Source organism: Lucilia cuprina, chromosome 6 (assembly GCF_022045245.1).
Source record: "Lucilia cuprina isolate Lc7/37 chromosome 6, ASM2204524v1, whole genome shotgun sequence".
NCBI classification, from domain to species: domain Eukaryota; kingdom Metazoa; phylum Arthropoda; class Insecta; order Diptera; family Calliphoridae; genus Lucilia; species Lucilia cuprina.
In genome coordinates, this window is record NC_060954.1 from 61,059,875 (window position 1) to 61,076,627 (window position 16,753).

At 29.7% G+C, this 16,753-nt stretch overlaps 1 protein-coding gene across 3 annotated transcripts; it reads right to left on the bottom strand.

The window, feature by feature from the left end:
• Positions 1 to 10,264: 10,264 nt before the first annotated feature.
• Positions 10,265 to 15,312, bottom strand: LOC111677991 (ADP-ribosylation factor 6). 3 transcript variants are annotated; one of them, XM_023439205.2, is made up of 5 exons: positions 14,907 to 15,312; positions 13,036 to 13,159; positions 12,760 to 12,915; positions 12,453 to 12,599; positions 10,265 to 11,033 (listed from the first exon to the last, which is right to left on the bottom strand). In XM_023439205.2, exons 2-5 carry the CDS (start codon positions 13,115 to 13,117, stop codon positions 10,891 to 10,893), a joined length of 528 nt encoding a protein of 175 aa, XP_023294973.1. In that variant the 5' UTR covers positions 13,118 to 13,159; positions 14,907 to 15,312; the 3' UTR covers positions 10,265 to 10,890. The 3 variants fall into 3 exon arrangements, with proteins under 3 accessions (XP_023294973.1, XP_023294972.1, XP_046811151.1); XM_023439204.2 differs by having other exon boundaries at positions 14,936 to 15,310; XM_046955195.1 differs by lacking the exon at positions 14,907 to 15,312 and adding an exon at positions 14,809 to 14,831.
• Positions 15,313 to 16,753: the final 1,441 nt, after the last annotated feature.

Consider the following 16,753-nt stretch of genomic DNA (forward strand, 5'->3'; position numbering starts at 1 on the left):
TTTGTAAATATTGTTTAAAACGAACAAAAATATTGAGCCCTCAGTTCCGTTCAACTCAAAATCATTTTCTGATTCGATTTATCAATATTATCAATACTTTTCCGTTTATCTACTTTATGAGATGACATCTCAATAACATCTCTGGCGAAAGTTAAAGACATCTCCAAAAAGAAAGAAGAAATATAAAATTTTAGGCCTTTATTTTAAAGCTGACAAAATTTTATAAATAAAGGGCTCGAAAAGGTCCAAAAAAGTCGTTTTTAAAACTTCAGGACACCATATCTCAAATCCCAGATGTGATGGAGATGCCAGATTCGGATTCAGCATTGCTCAATCTTTGGTCGGCCTGTGTGTTTAACCTATTAGTGCAGTCCCTAACCAACTATTAAATCGGTTTTGGACTTCTTATATTTTGCTCAAGAAACTGCAGATGATTTTAGTTTTTTCGTATTAAAATTGTTTTTGAATGAGAAATTAAATATTTTCGGAATTTTATCAATTTGAGCTTTATTAAGGGAGTGGGAAGGTTTTTAGAAAAGTCATTGATCTTAGGATAATGGAAAGAAATATTTGAATGTCAAATCATAAGCCGGCGGATTGTTATGAATAATATGTTCATATCACTTGTTTAATGTTTCATTTCTATTCAAAATATAGTAAATTAATTTCACAGTGGTACACAAACAATAAAATTTTAACAATTGAAGGAAAATGTTAAAAATTGTGCGAAAACAAATAGCGACGGTAAAATTTAATTATTTATTGATATTAACATTACCTTGTGTCAAAGGACGAGATAGTACGACCGATTCTTCTTTATTCATAGTTTTATTTGTTATTTTTTATTTAATTATAAAATTCTTTTTTTTAAATCACTTATAATGTTAGCACTTGTTCGAAATTTGATTTTTCTTTATAGAAAATGTAAATTTACATAAATATTTCATGAAATCATTTGTAAAACCACAAATCTAATGCACATACACACAAACAAATTACGATACTTTTATTTAGATATTTTGTGCTTTTAATGGAATTAAAGCTTAATTTCTTTTTTATTTAATTTTTATTTTGCTCTATTTTTCTTTTATTTTTTTCTTCAAAACAAATATTTACACAAATTAATTTTACGATGAAGTAGCGGCAACAGCAGCTAGAGGATTAATGAAAGTGATTAATTGTAATTGTGTGGCAGTCGGATGCGGAAGAAATAAGAATCGGAATCACAAACAGAAACAGAGAGTTGGAGTTGATGTAGTTCTGGTCGGAGCCAAAGAGTAGTATTTAAGTAAATAATTCACTTCAATTTTTAATTTTTGAATTTTTTTGTGTATTTAATGCCACACGCACCCGTAGTATTCCCATAACACATACAGAGAGCGAAATAAGTAAATACACGATACGATGCGATGCAATGCGACAGGTTAAATGTGAATCCGCGATGTTAACGTTTCGATGTACGATCTAAGATTTATCACAAAAAACATCATACACATACAATAACCATGACAGGAGCTAAATACTTTTTACTCTGCTTTCAGTATTTGTATGTGTGTTTGCATGAATGTTATTAAATGAATGGATGGATGGATGAAAAATGTATAATATGTTGTTGTGCTTTTTCATCGTACAACAAAACACAACAACATGACCGGCCAACCCTTAAAAATACAGCCCCACATACAAATACACATACACACAGACAGACAATTTCTGTTTAACCCGCAATCAGGAATGAGCAAAGAGCAAGCAAAAGCAACAACAGCAAAGTTGTTGTCATCATCATCGTAAGCATCCAGCATCAAAGATACTGATTCATATTTATGTGAAGGTTGTGCTATGTATGTACGTATGTATGTTTGTTTATATAAGTATATTCGCAGCGGTATTAGTAAACTCCCAAATTTACCACCAGTTATGTTTCACAAACCAACCACCCACTCAGCTCACATCCAACTGAGGCAAACACATAGACATACATACATACATTTATACCGAAAGACAGACGACAACGACATATAGAATATAAAAAGCAAAGAACTCATAAGCAGCATCAGCCGCCTAAGAATCAACATTAAAGGAGGTTGTACAAAAACCAAATCATCATACCAAAACATCTACAAATTTCAAATGGGAGACAAAACAGCACCACCCACCACTGACAGCTCTTTAGAGATACACGCACATACAAACACTTAAAAACTGTTAGAACTTTATAAGCAGTAAAAACTTTGAAAATTTTACATTTTTAATTTTAGAAAATATGTATTAATTATCTAAATTCGATATTTGTTGCAACATTTTAAGAAACTCCAAGAGTACATATCAAAATTTTAGGGAAAAAACATAAATCTGTTAATCAACCTACCAGTTTAACTGTAAAAGTAAAACCTTTAGCTTAGAGTCGGTTAAAGAAAGGTTGTATATTAGATCCTCCGAAAAATTTTGATCTATGAATGGAGTTATTGTCGAATGTTAAGGAACTAACTTTCCATAGTTCCTTAGAATTTTAGAACCAGTAATTCTGTGGAATGTAATATCTGAATTCATTAGCGATTAGTTAGTTAGTTTGTTAGTTTTTTAGTTAGTTAGCCTATAGACTAGTTCATATTTTAGCCCATAGTTCATATTCTAGACTATAGGCAAGAATATGAACTAGACTATAGACTAGACTATAGACTAGACTATAGACTAGACTATAGACTAGACTATAGACTAGACTATAGACTAGACTATAGACTAGACTATAGACTAGACTATAGACTAGACTATAGACTAGACTATAGACTAGACTATAGACTAGACTATAGACTAGACTATAGACTAGACTATAGACTAGACTATAGACTAGACTATAGACTAGACTATAGACTAGACTATAGACTAGACTATAGACTAGACTATAGACTAGACTATAGACTAGACTATAAACTAGACTATAGACTAGACTATAGACTAGACTATAGCATCTTTTTCAAGGTAATTCGAACTTCTCCATTAGACTATAAACGATACATGCCAACAAAATGGAAAAAGTGTCCATCATTTAAATGTTCTGCTGTTAAAGATAAAATATTCTAGTACTTTTGCTTTGATTCGTCCTTCTTGATGTAGAGGATTGGGGTTTTTAGTGTTTGCTACCATTGCTACTGCTCCAGCTACATAAGCCAAGCCACAAAATACCAAAAACATTTCAAGATGACAAACACAATACAACAATAAAAGCCACTTTATCAACTCATACTTATTCTCACACACTTACACTCGTTCTAGGACTCAAAGTAAAAAATCACCATAATGGCTTCCATATACTCTCTCTTGTATCGTCTTTTTCTAGTTCTGAATTCTCTTTTCTGCTTTAAAATATATTAGTATGTATTTGTTATTGTTGCTATTTTTGCTTTCTGCTGGTTGAGATGTACGTTAATACATACATACATTTTATATTGTGCATACATATCTATAGATATTTTTTAAATGTCAGATACAATATACATTAGATACAAACCAACCTACACACATACATACATTCATTTGTTGTTCATATTTTTGTATGTGTATCCTTTTAAGCAGCCATCCTTTTGTGTCCTTAGAAAGAAACATTTTCATTTTCTGTTAGTAGTTGTTACCTTTTGTATCATTCACATCATGACCGAGAGCTGATAATCGTGTGCTTTGACATTTTCCTTTTTGTTTCGTAATTGTTGTGTTGTTATTGATTACTTTATTGCTTCTACTTCTGCCTCTACTTCTGCTACTGCTCATTTTTAATTCACTTTATTTGTTGTTATACTTTAAATTGTATTAAAATATCTACAAGTATAGGATCATTATCCTTCAGTAAAATGATTAGAAGATATATAAAGTTTTTCAATTATACATCTTATCATGTTTAGCTGTGTCTCCTCGATCAACTTTTATCTTAAATTTTCGTACAGATTAAATTGCTTAATTGTGTGGAAAATGTGTACAATAAATCTAAAATAAACTATTAATATCTTTATGAATATGAGGATAAATCTATTTTGTATGTTTAATCAAAATATCGGTGACCACGAAAAACGATATTTTCGCCCCTAAAGTATGATTTTTGGGTGAAAATTATAGATGGTTGCAAAATAATATTCGAAATCCTTGTAAATTTAGCCATGTCTGTCTGCATGTCTGCTCTTATGTCTATCAGTTTAAAGAATAACCTAAATATTTGAATTTTCAAAAATTCTATCAGTCATGGTTTCCAGAAGTTTGCTGTTAAAAATCTTCAAAATTGCTCCATTAATAGCGGAATGAGCACAGTAATGATATCGAGATAAAACTTAAAAAATCGAAATTTCCAAAAATATTCGATGTTTTCATAAAACCCTATTTTGTAAGTAAGAATCTGAAATAACAATCTAACTTGTTCAACGAGCGGTTTCGAAACTTCCGATTTTTTAAAGGAAAATGGCGACGATCATAAAACAGCTTCTTTTTAAGTTTAAACATGTGAATTTAAAATTAAAGCTGTAAAATATCAATTAAACTTAAAGTATATAATGGAAATTAATTTTTTATAAATTTAATATTGTCTTTAGGTTCTTCTTTTGCTTCTAGCCACATCCATTATTTGAGGTATGGTAGGTCCTTCGTAATATGGATTTATTATAAAAACTTTTATATTATTCAGATATGTATGTGTTTGACACATTTAATGCTACACATGTACATATACTACATATCATATAGATACATTTAACTACATACATACATATATACATATATCTGAGTATATGTATGGATGACATTAAATCATACATTATCCCAATGCAAAAGTCAAGACAAGAATTCATTCATAAGTGGCCACGCCCTTTAGATTTTCTTTCCATTGTTGTTGTTGCTGTTGTTATTCATATTTTCGAAAGTAGGGTGGAGCATACGTAGTAAGTACGAGACATCTATGAAATCAAAAAGTAACCACTATGTCGTCGTTATCTGATGCTGTTCTGTGTTGTCTACCTTTATTTAAACATTTACAATGGGTTTGGACGAATTTTGTTTCAAAAGTACTTTTTCTTAAAATTGTGTCAAAAAGTACATATTTATCAAATTACTATAGAACTGATAATATAATATATAGAATAAACTACAGCTTAAAATATAGACTAGACCATAGTACAGATTATAGTTTAGAACATAGAATAGACTAACCCAAGGCCATAGATATATATACTATAGAATACACCATACAATAGACAAAGATTTAGACTATTGGACATAGACTAAGATATAGACAAGAGTATAAACTAAACTGAACTATAGACTATACTAGACTATAGACTAGACTATAGACTAGACTATAGACTAAACTATAGACTAGACTATAGACTAGACTATAGACTAGACTATAGACTAGACTATAGACTAGACTATAGACTAGACTATAGACTAGACTATAGACTAGACTATAGACTAGACTATAGACTAGACTATAGACTAGACTATAGACTAGACTATAGACTAGACTATAGACTAGACTATAGACTAAACTGTAGACTATAGACTAGACTATAGACTAGACTGTAGACTAGACTATAGACAATAGACTAGACTAGACTATAGACTAAACTATAGACTAGACTATAGACTAGACTATAGACTAAACTATAGACTATACTATAGACTAAACTATAGACTAGACTATATACTAGACTATAGACTCGACTATAGACTAGACAATAGACTAGACTTTGCACTAGTCTTTAGACTACGCTATAGACTAAACTTTAGACAGGTCTAAATATTGAACTATAGACAAGAATCCTACACAAAGTCGAAAAATCATCCTTTGGTACTTTTAATAAATTTCATACCCGATTTACAACAAACAATACCATCACTAGCATTGTATCTGCTTTAAATGCTGCCGCAGTCACTGCCTTCGACGAAGTTTCTACTCTGCTGCTCTTTTGCTTTTGTTGTGTATCGTTTTGTTAGCAAAGAACAGAATTCAAATTCATGAGATATATGTATGAGTTGTAAATATCTAGATACAACATATGATACGGTGCGTTAGAGTGAGACAACATGCAACCCAAATGAACAACATGTGAGTAAAGTAGTATTAAAGTAATGCCATAAATCAACATTGCCAAGTTTAGGAAAATTATTTTTAGTATAGGGAAATCTCTTAAAATCTTTTGGAATCAGGATAATGAAATAATTTCTAAATGGAGAGTCAACTGGAATTGGGTATGATTATATGAATAGATTTTTCAACAATCGAATATATGTCAAAATTTAAAAAAATTAAATTTTCATAATTTTTAAGAAGTCGTTTCTACTATATAATTCAAGTATTGGGATTTAAAACTTCCTAATAAGTTAATAAAACTTAATAGTTTCTTTTCATATTAACATCGTGATACATGATGTTTATTCCAGTAATTTTGGGCATTTTGAAATCCCACTTTATGTTTTCCTACAAACAGCAATTTGTTAATCATATCTCCCATCTCTAAAGTTATACATACATATATAAAATAACACAATAATGGCCGAGCATCCGGCTGTTTGTAAATGGTGGTGGTTGTTGATATTTGAACAAATGACTGTTCAACCTCACAATCAGAGCCACCAAATTGAGGACCAGAAACACATACAAACTAACTTATGCTGTATGTATATAATAGAGAACAAGTACATTTTATAAATCCACTCCAATCTTTTTTATATGTTGTATATATGTATGTATGTATGTATGTTGTATGTATATAATTTCAGTGTAAATAAATGAATTTGTTTGTTGATTAATGGTCTCTCTATACAAAAAGTATCTGCAAATAGGATGTGAGTAACATTTGCTGTTTTATTTTTTAAATACGAATCAACATTTAATTAGTATACAACATATTTAATTTATTTTTATTTTTTGCGTTTTTATTCTATTGATTTTTGTATTTGATTTGTGATTCTTAACGAATATTTAACCAAAAAAACTATATAAATGAATTTTTTTGCAATTAGAATGTAGATATTGGATTTTATTAAATACTTTAATTTATTTTGAACTTATCTTTATTTATTTTATCATTAATTAGATTTTTTGTAAAGTGGTGAAAAAGTTGTCCTTTTATAGATTGGAGGCATTAGTGAAAACTCTTGAAAATTTCATATTTTTAACCGTGTTTCTGGTTATATCTCAAAAAGTTAAGAATGTTTTAATTGGAATCAATTACAAAATACTTGAATCAAGTACGAAACATAGGCTTGTCAATCGGACTGTCTTTAGAATATACTGTCATAGACTGTAACACATCGGAATATTTGTCTACAATCCATAAAAGTATATATGTTATGGATTTTCATTATACATATTTTAAAATAATCCAACATTTTTCGTCCTCACCATAGTGTGGACCACAGTGGACGGCGGTTTGTTTCACAATAGAGTGAAGTTAATGGCCTGTTCCAACGAGCGCTCAACTTTGCTCCTGAATGTCGCTGATAAAGAATCCGTGGGAAGGCGCTATGCTGGAAGTGGTCTCTATGGACGAGATACCACGAAGGCCTAGATCTACCGCCATAATAACTGCGGAACCAAACGAAAAAGCAGCGATACTGGAGTATGTACAAGTCGGCAATCCGTACCTTCCAACTCAAGACTAAAAGGGTTTCTAAACATGTAAGCAGTTCCAGAAGAATTGTTGTGATTCTAAGCCAAGAGTCATTGGCGCCACTTCCCGAGAGACAAGTCTACTACGGTTTCGAGTCGATCCTCCTTCGTGTCTACCTAGGCGACGACAAGGGAATATTGGAACAGGATGATCCCCATCTTGATCAATCCGCTGCGGATATGTCTTACGACGACACTGACCTTTCGCTGAGTCAATCAGCTTCTAAGTTGGTTAAAGAGGGAGAAGAGTCTGTTGACGAGGACGATCTCCTTGCCTCCGACATGGAGGACGCCAAAGTCACAGTGTTTCGTAAAGACTTTTTCGGAGATGGTGAGAGTAATCAAATTAAAATTTATAATGATAGAACCATATTTACCCTTTCCCTCATGTAAATACTGTTGTAGATAATACAATTTTTTGTCAACACAACTTTACATTCATATTTGTCATAAATTTAATTTTTTTTTTAAATTTTCAAATATAAAGATATCACATAGTTCTAGAAGCAAATATCAGATAACACTCCTGTGAACACTAACGTAACCCAAATGATCTACTTATGAAACAACTGATCTCGATACCTAACCTAAAATAGTATCTGTATTATTTATACCCTACACCTCCATAATGTGGCGGATATTATACGTTTACGCTGTTGTTAGCAACGAATAAATTAAAGTATAGCAGCCCAGAAAAAAACGTAAAAAATTCCGCTATTCACCACTTCTTCCAGTCCTCCAGTCCAAGATCCTCCCAGTCAATGAAAATAATGTGTCATCCTTATAGGATGTCACCGGATGAGACATTCCAACTATAACATAACACAGTTGGATGCTTCCCCGTTTTATGTCAGTAAGGACCTTTGTGTATACGAGGAGAGTATACGAAGATACATATGTGCAGGATACCTTGGATCGGAGCTTTTAACGACATTTATAAAGACGCCATCAATACCACGATTTAATTTTATCACATGCAAGTCGTTCTTCGAGGTCGCCCATACCAGATATAAAGAAGATCCTGCCGCGGAAAACAAAAGATGCTTTGGTACATCTGCAATCGGGATGGAGCAACGAGCTCAACATCTGCCGGTCCCGCATAGGCTGTTTCATCCCCAATATATGTTCATAATGTAATCAGGGTCCCCATGATACCCACCACATATTCAACTTTCCAGCCAAGCGCAATGGATTTATCGACTAACCCTATTGAAGCTTGGACCTAAATACAGCACACCCGGATTAAAAATTGTATAGTTTTAGCTGTTACAACAACAACTACTTCATTAGAAAATATTACTTACAAATAACTACCAAACTTACAAGTAATGAGTTAAAAAGTAGTATTGTTTAACGCACAAAATACCTAATTACACAGAAGCTTTGTTGCCACCACGAGATCAAATAATATGGCAAACCACAAAATAAAGTACTTACGAATCTGATTATGTCTAAGTTATTGTAAAAGTACTTAAATGTAAGGCAGACGGTAGACAGTAGTCATTGAAAACTAAGTTCTAAAAGCACAAGTCAAATAGGGTTTTTAATGGAAATAGATTCAGAAACCCTAGACGTGAATGGTGTTTGGGTTGCCAGATTTTGATAACAATCACGCCTATTCTGCATTTCGATTACGTTACGCAACGATCGAAAAACTGAATCGTAAGAAGAAGTAGCAATTCCTTTTCGTTTCAATGCTTTACGAACGTGTGTATTTTGCGTTACGATCGTACCTACGTTTTTGTAAGTCGTTGTTTATGTGGTGAAGAGTCGAATTGAAATGCAGAATACCAAAGTTGTCAAACGGAGAAAATTTCAATTTGAATTGAAATGCAGAATTGGGGCCAATAATTTTCAAACTTCTAAATTCATTTCACAGCAAGTCAAAAGTGTTTTCTTATGTATTAAATAATGGAGATATTCCAATTTCGGAAGGCGGTCTTTATGAATTAAACTTTTAGACTTTTTTAAAATTAGTTTTACATTGAATTGTTATTTCATTTATATATATTATTAATAGATGACCATATTAAGAAGAAGGTATTATATCATTATAATACCGTCCATAGAACTAAAACAATGTCCACTCTTTCTTCAAAGATAATGAAAAATATGCTGTTCATATAATAGAAACGAAATTATTATAACATTTTTATTAATATATAGTGTTTTAATAAATAACTTGTATTATAAATAAATACGAAACGTAATTATAATATTTTCCTCATTAAGCTTCTTACGTTGAATGGCAGTTAATATTCTCGTCCTATTGTTTTAAATAAATAAGACTCTTTTGTAATAAAAAAACATTTTGCAAAATTAATAAATTTGTTTTTTTTTTAATTGTTTTATTCAATCAATATGAATAGTTTATTTTTTTTTTTCTTCTTTATTTTTTTTTTTTTGATGCTTGTTGATTCTTGATGTTTTTCTTGTTTTGTTTTTTTTTATTTTTTTGTATTTTATTTTATTACATACATTATTTGTTGGTTTGTTTTGTTTTTTCTTACTAATTTTAAATTTATTTTAATATTTATATATGATCAATTAATTAATTTAAATTAATTACTTGTTTTTGCTTGCTTTTTTATTTTCTTTTTTTAAGGACTCGTTAACAAGTCGTTATTTAAAAAAACTTAAAGTTTACATCTAAACAAAAAAAATAATAGATAATAATTAATAAAAAGGTAAATAATAATTAATATTTACTATATTTATATATATTAATAATATATGCATATACTTTTAGTTTCTGTTTAGGATTTATTTCGTATTAAATCCTTTGCTTTAAACATAAATGAGGGAAAGGAGGTTGTTTAACATTTGCCTGTTGTTTTGTTTTCTTTTTTCAAACTATTGTTTTGAGTAAGTTATTTCGTTTTGTTTTGTTTTTTAATAATATTTTACAAATATATCTTAAATGCTAAAAAAACATGTTTGTGGTATTTTTAGAATTCCTTTGTTTCTTTCGTGTTGGATTATTATAAATTTATTAGTTTTATTTTGTTTTCACTAAATTGTTTTACTTGAATTTTGTTAAATAATAATAATAATTAAGATTTGATTTTCTTTATTTTTGTATTTTCTGTTCTTGATGTATTTCTCTTTTAAGAATTTCTCCTTTTGTTTAAATTCAAATAAAATTTGCATACAATAAATATTGTTGTGTGATTTTTTTCATCGGGGGTTAATATAATATATTTTGTTTTGTTTATTTTTGAGTTTCAATTAAATTATTCTCATAACTTATGATTAGAGGTAAGCCACGTAAGGCCTTCGTATAAGCCATCACCAGTTGTTGCACAGGAAGGTTGCACATACCAGTTGCGATCTCGTATTCTAGTTAAGCCTAATTTTTCTTGAATCTCATGAGGTTTCATTGCTGAAATAAAAAAAAAAAAAAATTATTAAAACAAATTTAAAAGTATAAAGGAGAGACTTTATACTAGACTACATATTCGAATGTAGACCAGACTAGACTTTACTATCGCCTTGATTATAGACTGGATTATGGACTGGTCTATAGACTACACTATAGACTAGACGATATATTAGACTATAGACTATATACAGGAATATAGACAAGACTACAGACTAGACTGTAGACTAATCTATAGACTAGTCCATAGACTGGACCACATACTCTGGACTAGACTATGGACTATACTAGATACTAGACTATAGACTAGACTGTAGACTAAACTATAGACTATACCATAGACTATGGACTAGACTATAGACTAGACTATGGACTAGACTATGGACTAGACTATATACGAGACCTATATATTACACTATACACTATAGACTACACTATAGACTAGACTATAGTCTAGACTATATACTAGACTGTAGACTATAGAATGGACTATATACTAGACTTTAGACTAGACTATAGACTAGACTATAGACTAGACTATAGACTAGACTATAGACAAGACTATAGACTAGAATATAGACTATACTATATACTAGACTATAGACTAGACTATATATTAGACTATAGAATACAATATAGACTAGACTATAAACTACACTATAAGACTAAAATATATACCAGACTATATATGTACTAGACTATAGACTAGATTAGACTATAGTCTATAGACTAGACTATAGACTGGACTATAAACTAGACTATACACTAAACTATAATCCAGTCTGCAATCTAGTCTCTAGTCCTGTATATAGTCTATAGTGTAGTCTTTTGTTTAGTCTGTAGTCTTTTGTTTAGTCTGTAGTCTATTTTATAGTCTAGACTGTAGTTTAGTCTATTGTCTGGTCTAGTCTATAGTTCATAGTCTAATCTATAGACTAGACTATAGACTAGACTGTAGACTAGACTATAGACTAAACTATAGACTAGACTATAGGCTAGAGTATAGACTGGACCATAGACTACACTATAGACTAGACTATAGAATAGACTATAGAATAGACTATAGACTAGACTATAGACTAAACTATAGACTACACTATTGACTAGAGTATTGACTAGACTATAGACTAAACTATAGCCTAGACTGTAAACTAGACTATATACTACTCTACAGACTAGACTATAAAATATACTACAGACTAAACAAAAGACTAGACTATAAACAGGACTAGAGACTAGATTGCAGACTGAATTATAGAATATACTAAAGACTAGACCAAGTATAGACTAGAATTTAGACCAGACTATAAACTATAGACTAGACTATAGACTCTACTATTAATTAGAATATAGAATAAACAATAGAGGCCATTAGAATTTAATGTTTTTCATTTCCATTAAAAAAAAACTTATTTAACTCACCATCCGCTAAATCTTGTTTATTAGCAAATATTAATATAATGGCATCTCTCATTTCTCTATCATTTATAATTCGATGTAGTTCTGTTCGAGCCTCGTCAATACGATCCCGATCTGCACAATCTACTACAAATATTAGGCCTTGTGTGCCTACAAAAGATTAAAAAAATAAATAATCAGTCAAACTGGAAAATAATTTTCAATGAAAAAATTAAATAAATATAAAAAAACTAATCTTGATAAGAAAAGTGTAAAATAGTTTTGTAATAAATTGCATGAATTAACAATCGTCAATGAAAATACTAATTACCGGTATAATAATGCCGCCATAATGGCCTTATCTTATCTTGTCCACCAACATCCCAGACATTGAATTTGACATTTTTATAGGTGACTGTTTCTACATTGAACCCCACAGTGGGTATTGTTGTTACAGATTGACCTAATTTTAATTTGTATAAAATTGCTGATGTTAAGAAGAAAATGAGAAAAAAAAACATAAACGGATGTCATAAATTAATGTGTTTTTTTTTTTGTGATATACTTGTACAAAAGAAAGTAGAAATTATTTTCATATATAACTTACTTGTTTTGCCTGCTGCATCCAGTCCCAACATTAAAATGCGCATTTCTTTGTTACCAAAAATTTTTGAAAGTAGTTTCCCCATTTCGACAACGACAATGATGCATCAATGGAGTTCAATTGAAAACTGGAAATAGAATAAAAACCACATAAGTTGTTATGAAAAATTCTTATAAATGCAAAATGAGAAATCAAATAGTGTTGATTGTTGAAATTGTTTTTAATGAAAATTATATTATTTATTGATTTATGATTAAGTTGGGGAAAACAACAGTTTTTTTTGGGGGGGTTTTCTATGTACAGATTACAAGTTAATTAACAAATCAGGAACAAATATCAATATTTAAGGATTGTAAAGTATTTTAAAATAAAGTTCAAATAGGTCTATTTTTAAATATAGAGAGGGAAGAGGTGTCATTTTAAGGACCTGAGAAAACCTTTGGAAAACTTGTGGTTTTAAATTACTATTAATTATGAAAAATCTTCAAGAATCCACTGTAAGAAGTCCATAGTATATACGATTAGCAAAATTTAATAAAACTTCCGTTAAAATTACATGTTTTAGGTCAACCAGCATAATTGAAATCTAATTTTAGTCTAAGGAACTAAATAAGAAGCCAATCTACTACCCTAAACTAGACAATAGTAATATACACAACATTACTAACGACCAAAATTTTTCAAATTTAAATTGTTTTTTAAAATAAAATTGAATTTTAACTCTTATTTAGCCAAAAACTTTAGAGAGTGTAAAACTGGGCATTTTGTCAAAAGATAAAAAAAACTAGAAATAAAATCAATATTTAAAACTAAATTATGCATTTCAAGTGCAAAATAATGATTCCTTTAAAACACGTATCAATTTTGTAGGTCAATGAATTATCATTAAAGTTTTTTGTTGTTGTTTTTGTAGAATGACATTTCTCTTCGTGTTTACATTCACTCACTTTCAACAATTCATCTCTAGATTTTATTGAATCTAATAATACTGGTACATACAACAATAACAACAAAACGATAAAACAACATAAACTGGATTTGTTGTTAACCAACCGTAAACATTACAACATATTGCTGCTGTTGTTGTTTATTATTAGTTTATATACGACTACTTTAAACAAAAACAAAAGAAAAACTATAAAAAAACAACATAAAATGAGCATAAAATAATAGGAAATGAATAGTATAAAAGACATAGAAGAGAATGAGAGAGTATGAATGATGAATGATTGAATGAATGAATGAATAAATAAACACACAAAACTTGGGGCGTGATCATCACCACACAACCGTCATCAATGACAGTTTTATTTTTCATCGCATTTTGTTGTTGTTAATTACAACAATAATATTAAAAATCAACTACAAATAATAAATACAGCAAGAATGACAGCGAAAACTAAAATATGCAAAATATACAAAAACGCGTTGTTTTCTTGTTTAATTCCACACAAAACTTAAAACGAATGCTACACTGGAACTCAGTCATTAACATTCTGCTATCAGAAAACCTTTTCCGGCATTCCATTGCTTTAGTTTGAAAAAAAGTTTTAAGAACTCAGTCTTTTTTTGTTGTTTTTTTTTCGTATTGTTTTATCAGTCGTTCAAGGCAATTAATATTTGTTTTTTTTTTCGTTTCATGTTTTAGGCGTTGTACTATCAAATAAAAACACATACACAAATATTAAATAAATCTCTAATTTGGCTTAAAAAAATTATATTAGCTAACAAAACCAACAAAAAACACAAATTATACAATAACTTCTTTTGTAGTACTTTATAGTTGTTTCTCTCTTTGGTCAACACAATCACTTTTAATTTATAGCTTTTTGTTTGAAGCTAAAGCTAGACATTTTTTCATAAATTTCATTTACAATTTATCATCATCAGTTGTAATGCAAACCTTGGCAAACACTTGGATTTACACGTCACACACACCGCCGCCACAACAATTTAGATTTCTTCTACGTTTCCTCACAGCCGCTGCCACACTTTTTTTTACTTGGAATTCACTGCAGTCATGCATAGGTTTACTTCTCTTTTTTATTTGTCTTTTCGATTTTTTTTCTATTTTCCTTAATAAACCGTTTTTTCACTATTAATGCGTTTTTCTTATTATTAAACTTTAATTAATTATGGCTTTTTGGCAAACTTCATTTCATATATCCAAAGAAAAAGCGAAAAACTCGAATGTTATAAAACAAAATTACTCATTTCTCAATCAGAACGAAGATGAATTTTTTATTTTAATCGAAGGCAGAGGAATAACAATGATGCTATACAATGAACTTTTATAACCGAGTGTTCTAAAAGTGCGTACACAGGGTGTCGTCGTATTGGGCAAAATATATTGATGTTGCCAGAAAGTGAAAATTTTAGTACTAATTTTGCATGCGAACAGAGTTGATATTATTGTCATGTTGTCATGTCATGCTTGCATGATAGTTCAAATAATAAATATTTGAGAAAAAATAAAGATATTAAAAAATTATTATCAAATTTAGCAGTTGTTTTGTATATTAAAAAAGTAATTAGTAAACCATTGTTTGCTCGGATTTTAGTAGCATACAAATAAAATCCATTTTTTACAAATTTAAAAAAAAGACTAAAACATCGCCTACTTTAGACCCTTCCTGAGAAGAGTATATATAAGTTTGTCGTTTTGATTAAATTCTTACAACATAATTTTCAGATCCTAAAATATATTTTGGATTCTTAGAGAAAGAATGTTTCCTATTTAATCGGTCCATAATTAACGAAGATATTTGTCACAGAAAGCTGCTCAAATCAGTTAATTATATATAAAATTCAAACGTTATTGACTGAATCGCTGATTTATCATTAAATTTATCGATTAAAGCTAAAATCCTGAATATTGGAAATAAGATTGGTCCCCTCCAAGACGGGATTTCTGGAAATTTTAAAATTTTGTTGGTAAAAAGAGTAAATTCGGTAATCTTAAATTTCTTCAACTAAACGAATTTTTTAAATTCGGTCCTTTTACGAAGTTATCAAGTATTTTGGTACATTTCTTGAACCCAATGTAGCTTTTAAACCAGTGAACATAGAAACAAAATATTTAATAGATTCGAAACTTATCGAAAATAATACAAATAAATATCTTTTTAGATATTCGAACAATTTTCAGCGTACATATTTTTTTCATAAAACATTGGTTTCTGTATCTGGAGTCTAATAACCGATGCCAATTACAATTTGGAATAAAAACAGGGAAAAATTAGCTTTAATAGTTTGTTTGATAAACAAATTTTTGAACATAATTCATATTAGAGATACCACGTCCCCTGAAATCATGTCCAACAAATTATTACCAAAGATTAACACGAATGTTAAATTTATTTCTGCAAATTTTGAGAATTCCAGATTAACGAAGTGTTGTACCTAATTCATATTGTTCATACGGATTTATATGTTGTCAATGCAAAATTTGAATATTCCAGCTATAATAGTTTCCTAGATAAGCAAATTTTTGTATTTAACGCATTCGAAGATGCTACTTCCACTATTTCTATTCTGCCTGTTCTGAAGTGGATACTTATTTTATAAAATTTCGAAGTAAAAAGAAAACACTGAAAATTTCAATAAAATCGATTTAGCAGTTTTGGGATTCTATAGATTTCAATCAAACCCACATATTAATAAACACATTTATTTTTACATACATATGTATGTATATAAATACATTTTTTATGCAAAAAAT